This window comes from Trachypithecus francoisi, unplaced genomic scaffold, assembly GCF_009764315.1.
Source record: "Trachypithecus francoisi isolate TF-2019V2 unplaced genomic scaffold, Tfra_2.0 Lachesis_group1, whole genome shotgun sequence".
Lineage (NCBI taxonomy): Eukaryota > Metazoa > Chordata > Mammalia > Primates > Cercopithecidae > Trachypithecus > Trachypithecus francoisi.
The window spans coordinates 46,970,783-46,993,159 of NW_022681454.1; the positions used below are offsets into that span (position 1 = coordinate 46,970,783).

General features: G+C 35.3%; 1 protein-coding gene across 7 annotated transcripts in view; it reads right to left on the minus strand.

Annotated features, from left to right (window-relative positions):
- The window catches only part of ARHGAP24 (Rho GTPase activating protein 24), a 524,860-nt gene that overhangs the window by 10,614 nt on the left and 491,869 nt on the right, over window positions 1-22,377 (minus strand). For all 7 annotated transcript variants that reach the window (XM_033214184.1, XM_033214188.1, XM_033214186.1 and 4 more), the window contains 3 exons: window positions 20,926-21,058; window positions 17,713-17,786; window positions 14,985-15,106 (listed from right to left, as the gene is read on the minus strand). In XM_033214184.1, the coding sequence (XP_033070075.1) occupies window positions 14,985-15,106; window positions 17,713-17,786; window positions 20,926-21,058 (329 nt within the window). The remainder of the gene's footprint in view (window positions 1-14,984; window positions 15,107-17,712; window positions 17,787-20,925; window positions 21,059-22,377) is intronic.

Sequence of the window (22,377 nt, forward strand, 5' to 3'; positions counted from 1 at the left end):
TGTCAGGTCCCTAGAGATTTAGAATTCTCTTTTGTATCTTGGGAAGCTTTGATTCCATCTAGTCTCTGGGACAATAAATGGCCATAGCCCCTTGTAAAGGGACTTTCTTAGAATTTTTATAGCCGTTTAGGACAGACTAACACGGTAGTAATGATGATGTGTGTACTACTATACACACTATCATTTTTTCCTTTTGATTCGCTGTCATTTTCTTCCTAGAATACCAGTGAGGAACATGAAGCCCAGACAATGAGGTCAGAGTGGTTATAATCGCCAGCCCATTCTGAAGAGTCCAAGCAGATTCTGGAGTCCCACTGTGCTACACGATCCAGCAATTCTTCCCTGAACCATATAATTTTATCCAGGTTGACTCTAAATACCACATAATTGGCACTTTTCATCATAAGCATTGGCTAAAAATTTGATTTTTCTTTTAAAAACCTAGGGACGTTAAATATAATATGTAAATGCAAAAATACATGCAAATGATAGTATTCTGTGCAATATCGTTTCAATTTGTATTTTTTGCAATGAATAACTTTGTACATGTGTCATTTTGCATGTTTGAAGATATCTGTAAGATATCTGATGATTTTTGACAAATGTATATACTCCTGAAAATACCACCTAACCATGATATAGAAAAGTGACACTTAAGCCTCTTTGGAGTCAGTTCCTTCCCCCTAACTCTGGCTCATAGCATCCTTTATATGCTTTCTGTCTCTATAGTTTTGCCTTTTTTACAATTTCATATAAATGGAATAATACAGTATGTAGACCTTCATATCTAGGTATTTTCCACTTCGCATAATAATTTTGACATTTATTTGTGTTGTCACATGTAGCAGTTCGTTCTTTTTATTGTCAAATAGTATTACTTGCTGTAGATGTGCCACAATTTATCTATTCACTAGTTGATGGAGAATTGGTCTGTTTTCAGTTTGGGGCTAATATGAATAAAGTCGATATGAACATTTGACTCCAAGTCTTGGGTGAACATATGTTTTCTTTTTCCTTGGGTAAATGTTTAGCACATGATTGCTGGGTTTTATGGTTACTGCATATTTAAGTTAGTAAGAACCTACCTAATTCTTTTGTGGATTGGCTCTAACATTTTGTATTTCTACCAGCCAAGCTTGGTATATTTTCAGTCTTAACTTTACACTTTGTAAATAATGTGTAGAGACATCTTATGGTTTACATTTTAGTTTTTCTAATGACTAAAGATGCTGAGCATCCTTCTGTGTGTTATTTGCTATTTGTGTATCTTCTTTGATGATGTGTATATTTCAAATCTTTTGCCACTTTTTTCATTGACTGTCTTGTTTTGCATGAGTTCTTTACATATTCTTAAAACAAGTTATTTATCAGATATGCGACTTGCAAATGGAGTCCCCATTTCCAAAAAGGCTTGACTTTTTGAAAAGTGTCAATTTTGACAAAGTCTAACTTACCAAATAATTTTTTTAAAAATTATTTTTATAGTTAGAGCCTTTTGTGTCCTAAGTTTTGACTAGCAGAAGGTCATAAGATGTCTTTAAAAATATTTTCTTCTATATATCTTATACTTTTAACTCCTACATTTAGGTCTGTGATCCATTTCAAGTTTTTTGTATGTGATGTGAGGTAAGGATTTAGGTAATTTATTTATATTTTTTAGGGCTATGAAATTGTTCCAGCATCATTTGGGGAAATGACCGTCCCCTTTCCATTGAAATACCATGGTACATTGGTCAAAAATCAAATGACTACACATATTTCTGGACTATCTGTTCTATTTCATTGATCTGTGTGTCCACCTTTATATCAATACCATACTTTTAATAATGTGTGGCTTTATACTAAGTCTTGAAATCAAGTTGTGTATATTCAACTCTGTTATTTCCTTTCAAATTGTTTGGGCTATTCTAGATAGCTTTTATTTCCCTGTAAAACTTATAATCAGATTGTCAATCTCTACAAATAAAAATTCTGGTGGAAGATTTTTGTGACAATTATATTGAAACTATAGGTCAATTTTGGAAAAATTAATAGCTTAATAATATTGAGTATTCTAATACATGAGCAGGGTATATTTCCCCATTTATGTAGTTCTTATTTGTTTGTTAATGTTTAGTAGTTTTCAGAGTATGTCTTATACATGCTTTCTTAAATTTCTGCCTAAGTATTTTAAATTTATGAGTGTTGTTCTAAATAATAATTTTTATTTCAATTTCTAATTGTCCAATGTAGTATATAGAAATACAATAAAGTTTTATAAATTGACTTTGCATTATGTGATCTTTACATATTTGCATATTAGTTATATTAGTTTTATTTGACGATTACATAGAATTTTCTGCATAGATGTTCATGTTGACTGTGAATGTTGACTGTTTTACATATTCCTTTCCAATTTTATACCTTTTATATATTATTACTGGCTAAGATTTCCAGTACAATGGAAGTGGTGTGATAAGGTAAACTTACCTTAAACCCGATCTTACAGGAAAAGCACTTGGTCTTTTATCATTAGCTATGGTATTTTAACTACATTTTTCTGAGATAACCTTTGTTAATTTGAGAAACTTAAAATTTTTTTTTATCTGCATCCGCGATGGTTTTTTTGTATCTTAAAGTGGTGTATTAATACAGTGAATTACATTGATTGAGTTTATATGACTAACCAACCTATCTTCCTGGGATAAACCCCACTGGTGCTGATTTATTATCCTTTTTATATGATGAAGTCAATCCAGTAAGGTTTTGTTTAGGATTCATATGTCTATATTCATGAGGGATATTATTCTGTATTTCTCTTTTCTTGTAATGTCTTTATCTGTTTTGATATCAGAGCAATACTGGCCTCATAAAAGTAGTTGGCAAGAATTCCCTCTACCTCTTTTTTTCTGAAAGAGTCTGTACACAATTAACATAATTTCTTTTTTATACGTTTGTTAGAATTCACCAGTAAATTTAAGTTACAGGTGTTTTTGTTTTTGTGGGAATGTTTTAAATTACAAATTCAATTGCTTTACTAGTCTCAGTTTCTTTCTTTCTTTCTAATCTTGAGTGAGCTTTGGTTTGTATCTTTTAAGGAACTTGAACATTTCACCTCCATTGACAAATTTCTTGGCAAAAAGTTGTTCATGATAGTCCCTTATGGTTATTTTAACATCTGTAAGATGTTTGGTAGATCACTTCTGTTAAATCTGATATAGGTAATGTAACTTTTTTTTGCTTTTCTGATCAGTGTGATGAGCGGTTTATCAATTTTAATGATCTTTTTAACAAACCAGTTCTTGGTTTCACTGGTTTTCTGATTGTTTTTATTCTCTCTCTCTTTTATTGATTTTTGTTCTTATCTTTATTACTCCTTGTCTGTGTTTCCTTTGGTTTAAATTAGCTCTTCTTTTTGCAGCTCCCTGAAAAGGAAACTTAGAGAATTAATTTTAGGTTTTTATTCTTTCTGACATAAATCCATAATTTTATGAATTTTCCTCTAAGCACTACTTTATTTGCATCACACAAACTTGGTACAATTTTTTCTTTTCATTTAGTTTTTAAACATACCTGTATATTTATATTTTAAATGATATGTATACAGTATAGAGTTGGGTGTTGAATTTTTATTTATCTCTGCCTTTAGATTGGAATATATAAGGCATTAAAATTTAATGTAATTATTGATATGGTTGGGTTTAATTCTGTCATCATGGTATTTTTTTTCTGATAATTGCTCCTCTTTTATTTTTTTCAAGTACTTTTAAAAAAAGTTAATTATTATATAACATTTCATTGTATCTTTATTGTTGGCTTATTAGCTAATACTTCATTTTATTTTTTAGTGGTTGTTCTATGTTTATAATATTCATATTTAATTTATTATGGTCTACCTTTAAATAATATTGCAACACTTTGCGTACAGACTAAAAACCTTACAGTAGTCCACTTTCATCTCTGCTTCCATTTTCTGTCTTTTATTCTGTCATTATCATACATTTCACTTCTGTATGTATTGTGTCCCACATTACATTATCTTAGTTTTGCTTTATGCAATAGGTTATCCTTTAATGAGATTAATAATAAGAAAAATATTAGTTTATATTAACCCACATATTATTCCTGTGCAGTACTCTTCATTCATCTGTGTGCATATGTGTCTATCTGGATTCATATTCCTTCTGCCACAACAACCATTTAACATTTCTTATAGTGCAAGACAGTCAGTGATGAATTTACTCACAGATTTTGTTTCTCTCAAAATGCCCTTAGCTCCTTTTTATATTTGAAAAATATTTAAATATATCCACTGGACATAGAAATCTAGGTTAATAGATTTTCAGTACTTCAAAGGTTTTGATCCATGTCTTTTAGTTATATAATTTCTAACAAGAAATCTTCTGCAACACTTCTCTTTGTTCTTCTGTATGTAATGTGTCCTTAGTTCCTCAGTCTGCTCCTAAGCTTTTCTCTTAAATTGATTCTCAGCAGTTTATGATGTGCTTTTGTGTGGCTCCTTTTACGTTAATTCTGAGCTTCTTTGATCTTTGTGTTTGTAATTTTCATCAATTCTGTGAAAAAAATGAGTATTTTTTCTCTGTGCTTCGTAATAGTTTCTCTTACAAAGTTTTTATAAGTATGAATTTATTCTTTGTAAATTTTCTCCTAACCTGCCATTAATCTCATCTAGTGTAATATTCACTTAAGTGATAATTTTCATCCTAAGAAATTCTACTTGAACTTTAAAAATATATTTGATTTATCTCTTCGCCATGTTACATTTTGCTTTACCTTCTTGAACATATTTACAGAATATAATAATAATATCCTTGTCTGCTATCAGAAATGACTCAATCACATTTGGGTCTTTTTCTATTAGCTATTTTATGTCCTGGTTACAGTTCATATTTTTATGATTCTTTGCATGCCTTGTAGTTTTTAACTGTATGGAAAACACTGTGGGCTTTATACGGTTGGTGACTGAATTTTGAAAAAATATATATATTCTAGATGTGTTGGACTTCGTTTTGGCACAGAGTGAAGCATCTGGGGATCAGCTGAATCATATTTATTATATGTTAATGGGCTTTAATTTTTAGAGCAGTTTTAGGTGCACAGAAAAATTGAGCAGAAAGTACAGAGGGTCCCTATATACCTCCTCTCCACCGCCTTTTTAAACACAGTTTCCCCTTTTATTAACATCTAGCATTAATGTGGTATATTTGATATACTTGATGAGCCCATATTGATACATTATCATTAACTAAAATTCATAGTTTACATTAGGGATCACTTTTTGTGTTGTATGTTCTATGGGTTTTGACAAATACAGAACGCCATGTACCCATCATTCCAGCACCGAATAGTTTCACTACCCTAAAAATTCCTTCTGCTCCTGGTATTCATCCTTCCCTTCCTCCCTGTGCTCCCATTGGATCATTTAAAAGTTGCTTTAAAATTTGTGAGGTCTAATCCATAATTTAAGTCTTACCACTAAGGTAATACCTTTGTGAGAACTCTACACGATGCCTCATTATCAGGACTTTGCCCTCTTTCTGTGGCAAAGACAAATTATTTCAAGCCTAGTTTGAAGCCCAGAAATTGTTCAGACTATGAATCTCTGGCAAATTCCCTCAAGTCTTCTGTAGTGTCCTCTCATGCAAACATAAATCAGTTCTCATCTACCCTCCGTAGATTTCTGGATGCTCTATGTCTAGTTCTCTCTTCTCTGTTTTCTACTCCCCCAAATTCTAGCTCCCTTGCGCCTCTCATAGTCTGATCTTACTCTCTTCAGCTCAGCAATACCTGGACTTTGTGTGCATTTTTCTTTCCTGTGATACAATGTGAAAACTGCCTCCCAGTAGTAATCTGAGGCAATAACTGGGTTCCGCTCATTGGTTTTCCTTCTCTTATGAATCATAGGCATGTATTGCCCATTGTTCAGTGTCTAAAAACTGCTGCTTCATACAGTTTTCTGGTTTTCTAGTTGTTTAATTTGAACAGTCTCTATTCCTTCATCAAGACAAGAAGCAGAATGCAATATTATTTGTCAGTAGTTTTAAATACTGCTGAAAAAACATTCTAAAGATTTCCTTGAAAGCACGTATCTGTTATATAGATATGGATATGCTTATATAGCAAGGATGTCATTAATGGCTACATCAATATTTGAATGGTAGCAAGAAGGAGAGTAATGGCAAGGAATGTATAGAGAATTTTTCAAGTAAAAGAGAGTTTTAAAAGAGAGTATTTTTAAAAATAAAGCAGTCTCCATGTTTTTCAATAGAATTCATGTGAGTTGACTGCAAATAGTATGTTAATAGCCAAGAATAATGAGCTTCATTCACTTAAACATCTACCAAAATAAGAAAAGAAAATAGAAATAACTATTATGGGTTAGTAAATATGTAAGGTTCGTTTTCCAACCTGTGCAGTTTTTACTCTGGCCTACTGTTGAAAGAAGAATGAAAGCACTGCTGGGAGATAAAACCATCTCACTTGGATCACACTCACTCAGATCACGCTAATGCTGCAAACACCTATTGTATCTCAGGGGTTACTTCAGCTTTAGAGTATATTTGATTGAATTGTAATTGTGCATGTATAAAATGCACAGCAGATGACTAGGAGGCATGAACACAAATACAAATTTGATCTCAGAAGTCAGAGCCTGTGGGGGATAATGCCTGCCTGCAGTCTGATCACTACCTCTCTTCTTCAGCCAATCCCCAGAGCTACCAGAGTTACTTTTCCTTTTTAAAACTTTTATTTTAATTCAGGGGTATAAGTGCAGGTTTGTTGCACAGGTAAACTTGTGTCATGAGGGTTTGTTGCACAGATTATTTCACTGCCCAGGTATTAAGCCTAGTACCCGTCAGTTATTTTTCCAGATCCTCTCCCTCCTCCCATCATCCACCCTCCAATAGGCCCCAGTGTGTGTTGTTCCCCTTCCTCTGTCCATGTGTTCTCATCCTTTAGCACCCACCTATAAGTGAGAACATGAGGTATTTGGTTTTCTGTTCCTATGTTAATTTGCTGAGGATAATGGCCTCCAGCTCCATCCATGTCGTTGCAAAGGACATGCTCTTGTTCATTTGTATGGCTACACAGCATTCCATGGTGTACATGTCCCACATTTTCTTTACCCAGTCTATCATTGATGGGCATTTAGGTTGATTCCACATCCTTGCTATTGTGAATAGTGCTGCAATGAACATACACATACATGTGTCTTTATAATAGGATGTTTATATTCCTTTGGGTATAAGAGTTACTATTCTGGTTGGGCATGGTGGTTCACGCCTCTAATTCCAGCACTTTGGGAGGCCAAGGTGGGTGGATCACCTGAGGTCAGGAGTTTGAGACCAGCCTGGCCAACATGGTGAAACCTCATCTTTACTAAAAATACAAAAATTAAACAGGTCTGTTGGTGGGTGCCTGTAAACCTGGCTACTCAGGAGGCTAAGGCAGGAGAATCGCTTGAACCTGGGAGGTGGAGGTTACAGTGTCTGAGATTGTACCACTGCACTCCAGCCTGGGTGACAGAGCTAGACTACATCTTGAAAAAAAAGGAATTGCTTTCTAAAACAAAAAATCCAATCTCAACATGCCCTTGCTCAATAGTTATCAAAGATTCCTGAATGCAGAATGGTCTATAAGGCCTTGAAAATATTGTGAAAAGTCTTTCCAGCCATTCTTTCACCAGTCTTCCCTATATGCCCTGATATCATTGACCTTACCAAATTTTTCACTTGGATGCACTGTGATCTTTCTTACTGCTAAACACTGAATATTTGTGTCCCCAACAAAATTCATATTTTGAAATCCTAACCCCCAGTGTAATGATATTAGGAGGTAAGGCCTTTGGGAGATAACTAGGTCACGGGGGTGGAGCCCTCATAAATAAGATCAGTACCTGCGTAAAAGAGATCTCAGAGCGCTCCTTCACCCCTTCAGCTATGTGAGGACACAGCAAGTAAACAGCTGTATGTGAACCAGGAAATGGGTCCTCACCAGATACCTATCGGCTGGCACCTTGATCTTGGACTTCCCAGACTTCAGAACTGTGAGTAATACATTTCTGTTATTTACAAGCTACCCAGTCGATGGTGTTTTGTTACAGTGACCCCAGTGGACTAAGATACTCACTCTCTTTCCAATCTTTACATCTTTTTCTGGTGGAATAACTGTTTTAAAAAATAACTGTTTAAAAAAAAAAAATGTCCCATCTGTGGTGGTTCCCCTGACCTCTAAGAAAAATACCATAATTCCCTGCTTTTTGATCTCAGAGCCCTTTGACATATCCTGTATATAACATTTTTCATACTATACTTGAATGTTTAGTGGTTCAAATCTGCAACTAGGCAAGGCTATAAGTTCCTGTAGGGCAAAACTTTTACTTATTCATCTTTGCATTCCCAGGCTTACTGGTGAGTATTGCATAAAGTAGTTGCTTAATGAATATTTATTGAATGATAAATTAATTAAAATATATTTTAAAAGATTATTATTGCGAAATGTTAATTTTACCCTCAGATATGGCATCCAAGTCTAATTTTATATAAATCAGGAGAATGAAAAAGAAAAGAGGAGAAACTTATTTGTGGAAGTAAGGAAATGAGTAGATTCAGAGAATGAGGAAGGGCAGAGGAAGACAAGAAACCTTGCATGGGTGGATTTGGGAGAGTTTTGAGAGACACTGCATGGAATAGATTTGGGAGAGTTTTGAGAGCAGGGGAGACAATAACAGAGTACTTTAAAACAACTTTCTTATTGCAGTTTTGATTTGCATTTCTCTAATGATCAGTGATGATGAGTTTTTTAAAGTAAGTTTGTTGGCTGCATAAATGTCTTCTTTTGAAAAGTGTCTGTTCATGTCTTCTTGCCCACTTTTAATGTTTTTTTTTTTTTTTCTTGTAAATTTGTTTAAGTTCCAAGTCAAGAAACAATAGATGCTGGCAAGGATGCAGAGAAATAGGAACACTTTTATGCTGTTGGTGGGAATGTAAATTCGTTCAACCATTGTGGAAGACAGTGTGGTGATTCCTCAAAGATCTAGAACCAGAAATACCATTTGATCCAGCAATCCCCTTACTGGGTATATACCCAAAGGAATATAAACAATTCTGTTACAAAGATACATGTACACATATGTTCATTGCAGCACTATTCACAAAAGCAAAGACATGGAATCAACCCAAATGTCCATCAATGACAGACTGGATAAAGAAAATGTGGTACATATACAACACAGAATATTTTGCAGCCATGCCATAAGAAGGAACAAGATCATGTCCTTTGCAGGGAGATGGATGGAGCTGGAAGCCATTATACTCAGCAAACTAATGCAGGAACAGAAAACCAACTACCACATGTTCTCACTCACAAGTGGGAGCTGAACAATGTGAACATATGGACATAGGAAGGGGAACAACACACACTGGTGTTTGTTGGGGGAAGGTGGGGAGGGAAAGCATCAAGAAATATAGTTAACGGATGCTGGGCTTAATAACTAGGTGATGGGTTGACAGGTGCACAAATCACCATGGCACACATACCTATGTAACAAACCTGCACATCCTGCTCATGTACCCCAGAACTTAAAATAGAATAAAATAAAACAAGTTAAAAAAAACACACAAAACAACTTTCTATGAATTAAGAATGCAGTCAGATTTAGTATTTTCTCTAGAGACACAATAAACATCTAACTTGTTTTTAATTATTTTTGGATGCAAGAACAGTTTTTTTTAAAATACTGACTCATGCTTAAGACTGGGCCAGGATGTGGCTGGGTGGTTTATGTGCTCAGTGAGGTCTCCTGAAAGTTTGGTTGCTGTGAGCTGGTTTCCTCTGGGGCCTGATTGGTCCTGGGTAAAATGAAACAACTACACTCCCAGGGAATGGAGACCCCCCTGTGACCCCCAACAAATTATGATAACAGATGGGATTATTTTGTTTCTCCATTTTTCATGTACTTAAAAACAAACAAACAAACAAACTTATTTGTCTACTTTTGCACCTATCCCTTACACAATTATTGGTATATTTAGAGAATTTACTTTTCTCATTGGGTATCAGGTTTCTTACCCACAAAGGAGGCAGAGGGACACTACGCAATTTTTAAAAGATTTCTCCTCAAATAACAAGACACGCAACAAGAGTTTAAAGAATAACAACAACAAAAACACTGACTTCTAGGAAGATGATGGTAGCACAGTATTGGAGCTCCTGAAATCCTCACATAAAAACAGGGCAACTAGATAGCAAAGCCAAAACTCATGGGCAACATTTCCAAAACACTAGCTGACAGGGTATCTCCCCAAATCCCCAAATATATGTTGGTGGAGACAAATCCTCATTTCCACAAGGCCTGCATGATGTCAGTGTCTCTGTAGAGGGAAGGAGAGAGGAGCAATGGGGGCGCTGATGGGCCTGGAAATACAATATCCCTAAAGTGCCGCATAGATATTCACTGGAAAATGCAAAGAGTTAATTTAAGAAGAGCGGCTAAAATTGGGAGGAATTGCACCTAGTCCAATAGAGGTGGTCAGTGGCAAGGTCTGAAGGAGTCGGACATCCAGCCCCTAAGATCTCTCCACACTGACCAGCCAGGACTTCCTTGCAGACAGGGTTTTGCATGGAGGGGATACTGCTAGGAGAGAGGTGAAAATTGAGAAGGACTAGGACAACAGAAATGAAAGAACGGGAAGAAAGACCAATGAAAATCAAGAAGGCAATAAAGCCAGGATATCTCAGGAAGCAAGATGCCGTATTTTTTTTATGAGATGTGAAAAAACAGATTGAGTTCTGTGAAGTCAGAAAAGCTAACCTGAATGGATCCTTCACACACACGGTGTTGTGACAACATGCCATCTGGAAAATTCAATGAGTTACGCTAATCCTCCAAATTCTTACACACATATTTCTATAGTATCCAAGATGTATTTGTTAATATCAACACTAATCTCATCACAAAAGTGCTTAGGAATTTAGGAAGCTGTCAAGCTCAAGGTTTTAAATACAAATTTTTCACATGCAAGTTTAAATTTTGTCAATGGCAACACACTCTGATAGCTGCATTTGTTGAAGTGAAATGTTTAGTTCATTTTTGAGAATGTGTCTGCTAAATGCTCTAGTTTGAATAATTGTAGTTTGTCAGTTGTTCTTTCAAATAAAAATGGAGTTCCAAGAAAAAGCAGTTAGTGCTGCTCAAATATCACACAAATGCTTCCCCTTGAGCCCATCATTGTGTTACTTTTAGAAGCAGTATGCAGAAGTGCTTTGTACAGACAGCCGTCTCTCCACCCTAAGATTAAAGAAATGTGTTCTCAAGGTTGATTATTTAATGCAATTAATAGTTTTTACTGTTCAGCAAGAACATTCTTAAGTAAAATTGGCATTTTCTTCCCTATTGTAAATGTGTGGTGATGAAGAATATGGTGCTAGTGGGGTCTGGTGGCACTGTCTTGATTCATACTAAGGTGCCAGCTGCTGTAGCTTTAGCACCACTTGTGCAAATGTCAACACAGTGAAAGGGCAACAGCATCTTCATATTACTATGAAAATATATTTGAGCCCATGGACCTCCTGAATGCATCTCTGGGGCCCCCAGTTATCTGAGTACTACATTTTGAGAATCTCTAGGCTGGAAAGACATCAATGCAAGGACCAGTAGTGAACATTAAGTGGATAGATTGATATACATATCACCAAAGATTAAATGAGGACTAAAATGGAGAGGGTATAGTGTATAATGGGTATATAGTCTGACAGCATATAGTATAAATATTAAAATAATAAAAGGAGGATTAAAAGAGCACATGTAAAGAATTTTGCAGTAACCTTACTGGTGTTGGCATTGTTATTCTGAGACTACTGTGTGTGATGAGTTATAGAGCAAATGATTAATTATGAGATGTTCTAATTCTGTTATCCTCGGTGTCTTTGCAAACCAGGATTCTTTGGAAGAAAGAGAATAAAACTGTAAAGAGAAAGGAATAAATAAAAACCCTGTAGTTACAATTTTGAATTGTAACTAATGTGAACTTGTGAGGCACTATTTCTTTAATAGGTAAATATGTATATATGTTTATTATGCATGTTATATGTACATGTGTAGTGTGCTATCTACTAGCTCTGCCAACTAAAATGTCTAGAAATAATGACCAAGCCAGTAGCAACGAGTACTACTGGCACTAAGCATCTAGTTCGCCTTGAAATATCATTTCCCCACTAAAAGAAGTCAGGAGTTTTTTGGAAATTGACTGATTCCAGGTTTGAGGTATAAAATATATGAGCCTAAGAAATCCTGTCATACTAAAAAGAAAAATAGCTACCCCAAACTAGGAAGGCCATGTCAAAAGAACTAAGAAGACAACTTGAAGATGCTTCCACTGGCCAAAGATGGGAAAATTTGAGATTAAATGAAGGACAGTAATTACAATGTATTGACCAAGCAAATTGATTTTAATACATGACTTTATAATGGTATTTTTAAAATATTCACAATAATATGTATACTGGGAAGACAAAGAAAATAGCACTCACTTTTAAAGGAGTTAAAAAATCTGTTTATGTGCTTTAAAAACTGGTAAGTAAAGGGAAAGACTCAAGTAGCATCTATCTTGCCTTTTAAAGTTACCATTGGGTTCCTAAGTAGTAGATGAAGATAAATTTTAAAAGCGTTCCAATTATTAACTTAAAAATTAAAATAGGCCGGGCGCGGTGGCTCAAGCCTGTAATCCCAGCACTTTGGGAGGCCGAGACGGGCGGATCACGAGGTCAGGAGATCGAGACCATCCTGGCTAACATGGTGAAACCCCGTCTCTACTAAAAAAAAAAAAATACAAAAAAAACTAGCCGGGCGAGGTGGCGGGCGCCTGTAGTCCCAGCTACTCAGGAGGCTGAGGCAGGAGAATGGCATAAACCTGGGAGGCGGAGCTTGCAGTGAGCTGAGATCCAGCCACTGCACTCCAGCCCGGGTGACAGAGCGAGACTCCGTCTCAAAAATAAATAAATAAAATAAAAATAAAAATTAAAATATTGCCATATGGGTGAACCTTGAGGACATTATGCTAAGTGAAATAAACCAGTCACAACAAGACAAATACACTATGATAACGGGTATATGAGGTACCTAGAGTAGACAAATTCATAGAAACTGAAAGTAGAAGGGTAGTTGCCAGGGCCTGGGGGAGAGAGAAAGGGGAGTTCGTGTTTAATGGGTAGGGAATTTCAGTTTTGTAACGTAAAAACAGCTCTGGAGACGGATCGTGGTGATGGTTGCAAGACAATGTAAAGGTACTGAGTGCTACTGAACTGTGAACTTGAAATGGTTAAGATGATACATTTTATGTTACGTGTGTTTTACCACAATAATGAGTTGAAAAAAACACATAATTACAATATCAGCATTTCAGCTTCCAGCGAATTAATAGTTTTAGGAATTTTGTTAAGTTCACAAAAAGAGAGATAAAGTGACATTATGTGTCCCCTGATTAAAGGGCACAACACAATCAAAGGTCATGCCAAGAAGATAAAACATGGATTTTATCCAGGCCCTAACTTGTAGAAAATGCAGAGAGCAGAGAGCTATTAATATATTACATTGCACCATGAATCAACAAATCCAGACTATGGGAAACTCTGCAAGTGAAATAACATGATTTTTCAAATGGCAAGTTATAGGGGATGCTGTATATTAAAAAATTCTTAAAAGCTATCAAGTAAAGGAATAGGAAACTTAAATGTAATATCTGGGAAGTCCATTTGGGTGATAAAACTACAAAGAAACACACAGAAATTGCTATAAAAGTCTGGATATTAGGATGACAGACGCTGGGATTGGGTCAGGACACAGGAAGAGTTTTGGGGATGCCTGGAAAAGTTCTATTTTTTTTAACTAGATAGCTATTTCTAGAGTACTTGTTTTATATAATTCATTAAGATGTGAGTATGTGTGTGTGTGTGTGCGTGTGTGTGTGTGTGTGTGTGGTAGTTTTATGTATTGCATGTATTTTAATTTATAATAAAGATTTCAAAAAACAATGGACCAATATATCTCCAAGCTTCTTGCAGCTTCAGATTTCATGTTTTCTAATGTCTGCTAGACTCTTCAGGTAGAAATTAAGTTTTCTGAACTATCTCATTGCCAAAAATCTGATGTTCACCTTATATTGCCCTTGGTGTTTAACAAAGGAAATTAAACTGAAGTGATGTAGGCAGCCATGCAAAAGCTTTTTTTCTCATACACAAGATCCAAAGAAATGAAAAGATTGGAATTTTAAGGAAGGAACAGTATCAGGTAGCAAAATCCAGGCGACTGAGGGGGACATTTTATTCTAGACTAAATAAACCCAGAGTGAATCTAAAAATAATTATTGTTCCCTTTCCCTTTTTCCTATTAAGTTCTGAAATCATAAATTAGTCCAGTTTGCAGCAAACAGTGGTGCTATTAATGACACAGAGCACCTAGGCCTGCTAGAAAAAAACAAACTACAGTTCATTGTTGAAAATAATTGAGACACTTTGTAATTTGAATAACAAAAATTCCTTCATGTTTTAACCTACAAATAGACAAGCAGCATTATCTTATAAAAAAATTTTTCCCTCTTTAAGTCAGTCAAATAAAATCAAAATTAATAACAATATATATTAATTGAAAATAATAACTTTTTGAATTTTCTGAAAATTGTATTGAACTCACAAAGTGAGGTAGTTTTTTTCAGTTCTTGAATACTTTACATATGATTTATGAAGGTTTCATTTATTCTTGTAAGGCTATTGAAGAGGCATTTAATACATTTTATGTTTAGTAAACACAAACAAAAAATACCTGACTCTTCAAAGAAAGGTTTTACATTTAAAGAACTTCAGTTAATAAATGGAGTTGCCATGTATTCATTTATTACCTTGGTTTGCTCAGAGGTGAGTAGATTCTGGCCAATGAAGAGATAATTGCTTCTTCTTTTGATGAGGGTATAAGACAGTCATTTACTTACCCTCCATGATAGTCAAAGGATCTTCCACTTTGGGGCGCAGGATGTTAGGACCGAAGACAGTTGCCAAGTTCTGCACACTCATTTTGTTAACTCCCGAGTAGGACTGTACTTCATCCAAGAACCTATGGAGTATAAGCATATGATCGAAATACAATGGGATCAAATTTGCCAGTGGAAGAAAAATCGATCATTAGAAAATTTACAAACTAAAGTATGTTCAAAGATGACTATGGAGACAAAATTATTTGGATGTTCACACATCTCTCACTCAAACATATTGCAAATTAGGAGGGATCAAACTCTATGTATCATATCAACTACCTGTCTTGGCCTGGTCTGCTTTGATTTCCTCTGTCAATCAAAGGAACGGGTGTGTTTGAACAATACTAACAGGGACTTGAGAGTCAACAATGTTGATTCCCTTCTAATCCCTTAATAAAGTAATAATTTGTATCTATATTCAATTAGAGGACTGTAGATAAGATCAGCTAGTAGGATGCCTTATTTTAGAGAAGAGGAATTAACCCTCTTTGTAGAGTAATTTGTGAGCTTCAAAATTATAGTATATTAAGAAATTGGATAAAATACAGGCCGGGCATGGTGGCTCACACCTATAATCCCAGCACTTTGGGAGGCCAAGACAGGTGGATCACTTGAGGTCAGGAGTTCGAGACCAGCCTGGCCAACACGCGGTGAAACCCCATCTCTAATAAAAAAATAAAAAATCTAGCTGGGCACAGTGGCGGGCGCCTGTAATCCCAGCTACTTGGGAGGCTGAAGCAGGAGAATCACTTGAACTCGGGAGGTGCAGGTTGCAGTGAGCCAAGATTGCACCATTGCACTCCAGCCTGGGGGACAGGGGTGAAACTCTGTCTCGGGAAAAAAAAGAGAGAGAGAGAGAGAGAGAGAGAGAGAGAGAGAGAGAGAGAAAGATAAAATACAGTAGAAATTAAAACACAGTTCTAATGATATAAAACATTGCAAATGCAAACTGTTTCTATATATTAGGTACTAAAAAGTAAGAGGCATGAAATAGTAGGAGAGATTGTTTTCATAATCTTTCAGCATTTCTTCATTCCCCACCTCCTCTTCATTTATACAAGAGTTATAATTTCATGGCTTGCTAATTGTACTGATGAGATAAAGAGGAAGTAATGAAAAATTAAAATAACATATTTATATAGTACTAGTATGTGTCAGTCATGGTGTTAATTTATTAAATTCTCAAAGCATCTCTCTGAAGTAGGTACCATTACTGTCTCTGTTTTACAGATGAGAGTCATGTGGTACCAGAAGGGGGATCTTCTCCAAAGACAGAGTTAGTAAGGGGCAAAGCGAAGATTTGAGCCCACCAGAGGATGTGACACCAGAGGCCGTACCCTTCACTACTATATCATGACTTTTTAAGAAGGTGCCTATTTCCACACATTCACTACTGTGAAACAGCCTAAACTACAGTAATATTGAAGGCAAAAAGTCAAACTAGCATTTCTTATTTAAAATACTTGAAATTAAAAATCTGCTTAAATCTTTCAAGCGAGGTTAGGCATTTCTATTGTGGAGATAAAGACTTACAATATGGTTCCAAATAAACGTTTTCATCCCTTTTACTTAAGGAAAATGTAATCTCTGTCTCACCCACTAGAATAACTTGAATTAGTTCAAAATCTTTGGATTATAAGCTTCCATATTAATAAATCTAAGCTATCAGTGGCATAATTTCCTGCTTTTTCAAATTCTGGAACCCAAGGTCCTGTTTGCTTCTAAGTATAACCATCACTAGAGGAACTTATTGTGGGAGGATTTGGAATTTCTACTCAGTTACATTGACAATTAACACCAAAATGTCTGATATTAGTCTTAGACTTCATAGTTCCCAGTCTGTTGAACACTTATCTAATCATAACACCAAACACATACATAAATGCTGCACTGCACTCAATTAAAACTTTGAATTTTATTTTAAAATGGACTGGGAAGCTATCATGTACGACACCCTGCGGTGACTTGTAGTGCCAATCATCACTCTCTATTTAAATTTATACTGTTTCAATTTTGCATATTTGGTTCCTTAAACAGGGGCACATACATGGCATATCCCATTTGAGGCCTTGAGTTATACATTGAGAGGTACATTTTTCAGGCACAATTACTTTTCTAACAGAATTCAGTTACAAATGTCTTTTTGATGAAACCTGAGATGGGAGAGAAATGGAAAGAAAATAACATTTATTGAATGCTTACTATATATTAATCATTTAAAATATAATTCAATTTTTAAAACAACTATGTGAAATACGTGTTTTAATTACCATTTTACCTATTAGGACCCTGAGACTCAGAAAGAATAAGAGAATTGCATAAAGACAGGCAATTAGTCAATGGCACAATCTTGGCTCCCATGCAGATCTTTCTCATGCCAAGGTGGCATGCTTCTTTTCCTAAACAACGCCACTCCTGAAACAGTACAAACAACTTGATTGATGTTCAGAACAACACATCTTTAGTATGTAGAGATAAGAGAAACTTCAGAAACATTAAATTTCAAAATCAAGCAATTTAATGCTCAAAGAAGCCTTTGAGATCACCTTGTCCAAACTTTTAATTTTATAGAGGCCAACACTAGGGCTCAAAGTAGCTGAGTGATTTTGTTCATTGTCAAACACAAATTAGGATCAGGCTAAATATGTCTTGTCTTGTTTACATTCGTCGTTAGGACAGTTCTTACCTGCAAATATACTTGAGGAGGTTGTAATTTACCACTGGCAAACTCTTCACCTGCTTTGCTAATTCCTTAACACCCTGAGTACAAAGAAGAAAATAAATATTATCTTTCTACATGTTCACCTTAGAACTAAAGCAAGTGGAAATGGCCATATAATTTTTTTAAAAAATTAGTTTCACATGTTATCAGTGAAAGATCTTGTCCTGAGCACTTACCACTATCACAGTGAATATTTTATAAATGTTTTCAAATATGTACAAGCATTTAAAATATCTCCATAAGTACTGTTTGTGAAGAAACAGATTCAAATGAAGCTGTTTATCATTTTTAACATTTGTTCGCAATTGACTGAAAAGAGAAGATAAGCTCATTTATTAGTAATATTATTTGAAGAAAAGTAGTGAGCATCCTTCCCAGTTTTAGCATGTGTAGATCATAGATAAACACATCTACTGATGAAAGTCTCTCAGAGATGGTCATGTTTAGGATACATCGTTTGGGGAGGGAGGATAATTTAAAAACGTTATCTTTCTGGAAATTTCACAAGGGACTAATTTATTTGGTTCTTTTCATTGTATGACTTCCCCTAAAATGTAAATGAAACCAGAAAAGCCAATAGATAATGTAATTTGCTTTCTTCTTCTGCCCATAAAGATCCAGATAGAAAAAAAAAAAATAAAGATACAGATAGTAAATATTTGAGGCTTTATGGGACAAATGGTCTCTGTTTGCAACCACTCAACTCTTCTGTTGTAGTGCAAAAGCAGCCACAGACAATATCATTTAACAAATGGAATAAAACCGCATTTATAAAAACAGGCAGCAGTTAGGCCGGGTGCGGTGGCTCATGCCTGTAATCCCAGCACTTTGGGAGGCTGAGGTGGGCCGATCATGAGGTCAGGAGATCAAGACCATGCTGGCTAACAGGGTGAAATCCCATCTCTACTAAAAAATATATATATATAAAAAAAAAATTTTAGCTGGGAGTGGTGGCAGGCACCTGTAGTCCCAGCTACTTGGGAGGCTGAGGCAGGAGAATGGCGAACCCAGGAGGCGGAGCTTGCAGTGAGCTGAGATCGCGCCACTGCACTCGAGCCTGGGTGACAGAGTGAGAATCCATCTCAAAAATATATATATTTATATATAATTAAAATATTTAATTATTTATATATAATTAAAAAATATATATATTTATATATAATTAAAAAATATATATATATAGGCAGCAGTTTTTGACATGAGTGCCAAGAAAATCTAATGGGGGAAAGAATAGTCTTTTAACAAATGGTGCTGGGACAATTGTATATCCACACGAAGAAGAATTAAGTTTGTTCTTTTCTTCACACCAAAAACAAAAATGAACTCAAAGTGAATCCTAGTTCTAAATGTAAAAGCTGAAGCTATAGAAGTCTTAGAAGAAAATATAGGAGTAACTCTTTGTGACCTTGTATTAAGCAAAGTCTTCTTAGATATGACACAAAACCACAAATGATTAAAAACAGATAAATTTGATTTCATCAAAATGTACAACTTTTGTGTTTCAAAGGACACCATCAATAAAATGAAGAGACAATGCACAGAATGTGAGAAAATACTTAAAAATCATATTTATAAGGGACATATATCTAAACTATATAAACTCTTACAACTCAATACTATTAATAATAAGGCAAATAACCCAACTGAAAATGGGGAAATAATCGGAATAGATATTTCTCCAAAGAAAATATACTAATATCCAATAAGTATATGAAAAGATGTTCAGCATCATTAGCCATCAGGGAAATGTCATTCAACCTTCAATGAGACGACTTTACTCATGTTAGGATGGCTAGGATAAAAAAGACAGGTAACAAACGATGGCAAAGATTTGAAGAAATCAGAATCTGTACTCATTGCTGATGGGAATGTAAAACGATGGAGGCCTTTTGAAAAACACAGAGTTACATATGGCCCAACAATTCTACCTTCTAGGTATATACTCAAGAGAAATAAAAACATAGGTCCATGCAAAACTTTGTACATGGATGTTCACAACAACATTATTCATAATGGCCAAATAATGAAATAAAAAAACCCCACAGGTCTGTCCGATGAATGGATGAATAATGGAATATTGTTTAGAATTAAAATGAATGAAATACTAATAAGTGGCACAACGTGAGTAAACTTTGAAAACAGTGAAAGAAGCCAATCATGCATGCGCGCGCACAGACACACACACACACATTGAATGATTCCATTTATAAGGAATGTCCAGAATAGGCAAATCTATAGGGACAGAAAATAGATTAGTAGCTGCCAAGAACCGGGGAAAAAGCAGAATTAAGAGAGGGTATGAGGTTTATTTTGAGGCAATAAAAATATTGCAAATCTTCTAAAATTAGATTTTGGTGATAATCTAATATCTCAGAGTTGCACAACTCTGAGAATATACTAAAAAACACTGAATCATACATTTTAAATGGGCAATTGTATAGTATAAAAATTATACCTTACCAAATCTGTTTAAAGAAACAGCAGTAGGTAGGATTTTGTATACAAGCCACTGTTTGAAGTGGTTTGGGTTCACACAATTAAAAGATTATGAGACACAGCAGTCACTTTTTTCGTGTGATGTGTGGCCTGACATAGCATTGCATTTACCATTTAGGGAAATAAAGTGGCAAGTTGTGCTGATTTAGTTTATTCAGCCATATTTCTTTTTTTGATCAGAGAGGGGATCAGAAATGGTACTTGAGCTGTATTTGGAAAGTCTCAGTGTGTGTGAGGTCAATACAAAGGATAGTGGAGAATAACACTGGTGTAGAGGACTACATGCTCGCAAACTAGATGTTCCGGATAAGTCCTGCTCTTGCAAAGGAAGCAGGGCTTCCCGATAGGAGCCAGCTGCAAACAGCAGACCCTGGGGGCTTGTTTATGTGTAAACATCTTGAAAATCCAGAAAGTCAGGGAAAGGTCAGAAAAACAACAATGTGTCTTGGGACTTGGTAACATTCCACAAACAACTGTATAAAATAAAGCGGAGCATGTCGTTCCGGGCGGCCGCCATGTTTGTCTTGTCTTGTGTTGTCTTGTGTGTTCATTCATTTGTTTAGGAAACACGCGGACCCCAACACACTGGGATAGGGCAATGGAAATTTACAGATTTAAGACTAAGAACACACATAAAAATTCCAAACGAAAGCTTATTTGGAAACAAATGCATCAACTTACTGCTTCCTCTTCCTTGCTGAGGAGTTTGGCACATGACAAAAAATCTTCATATTTCGCATAAGGAATAACTGGTTCTGGAAGTTCTCGGAGGTACAGCTTAAGAAGTGATGCCACTGTGTGTACATCTGTGTTGCTGTGGAGACAGAAGTGTGAAGATATTCTTTGGAGTAAACTTCATACCATTCCATTTATTTTTTTCAAGAGTCCAAGAGTTAGAATTCCATCCAAGCTGGCAATTGAATGAATCAACCCAGTTTTTAGAGAGCACTCATTTATGTGATGCCTATTAGGTGGGGAGAAGAAGGCCTAGAAAGATCTATAGAATCCTCAGTGTAAAGGTGGAATGATGGCTAACAGAGGCTGGAAGGGATAAGTGTATGTGTGTGTGGGTGGGGTGGGAGTGGGGATGGTGAATGGGTACAAAATATAGCAAGGTAGAATGTATAAGATCTAGTATTTGATAGCACAACAGGGTGACTGCAGTCAACAATAATTTATTGTACCTTTAAAAATAACTAAAACAGTATAATTAGAATGTTTATGACACAAAGAAATGATGAATGTGTGAGATGATACACAGCCCATTTACCCTGATGTGATTATTACACATTATAGGCCTGTATCACAATATCTCATGTACCCCATAAATATACACACTGACTACATACCCATAAAAATAAAAAAAATTAAAGAATCCTCAGTGTAGTTTGAACATTCAAGCATTTTTCTTTTTGTGTATTTGATGGTAAGCAAAGGTGTTAACTTAAGAAAACAATGAGAATATATTAGATCTGAAATAAAATATACTGTAATAAAATTTACAAAAAATACCAAATCTATAGATGGGTGTATGTGTATATTCAATATCAAAATGAATTACTAAATTCCCACTCATCTCTCAAAATGTTGGACTCATTTTTGAGAAAGTGTTGGTGTTTGCCTATAGATACTGGAAGCTTAGTGTGACAGGCCATAAATTTTTAACAGAGCTCATTTTGAAAATGATTGATTCTAAGCATAATTGTTTGTCTAATATTCTAAGATAGCTGGGAATCCTTAGAGTGTTCTAGAAAAGAAGAAAAATGCTATGAAAATAAACAATAAAGACTTAATGTCCTTTACATAACTTGAATAATTTATTTGTATCCTCTGCTGAGTGTGAGTGGCAAGATAACTTACTAAATAACTTACTAAAAGATTAATTTATATTTTATCTTCTGTATCTTATATTTCCTGTTAATCCATGAAGATGGATGATAGCAAAGACAGGAAGAATAGAGTTTTTATTTGTGTGGGGGAAGTCGTTTTGTTTTTGTATCTCCGGGGAGAATAAGCAAAAGTGTGAAAGGAGAGTTGATTCCTGTGAACCGAGAAGAGTGGTAGCGAACAATCCAGGGAATTCTTTACCTCACTCCCAAGCTGTGCTGCAGGAAGTGACATGTCCCCAGAGAG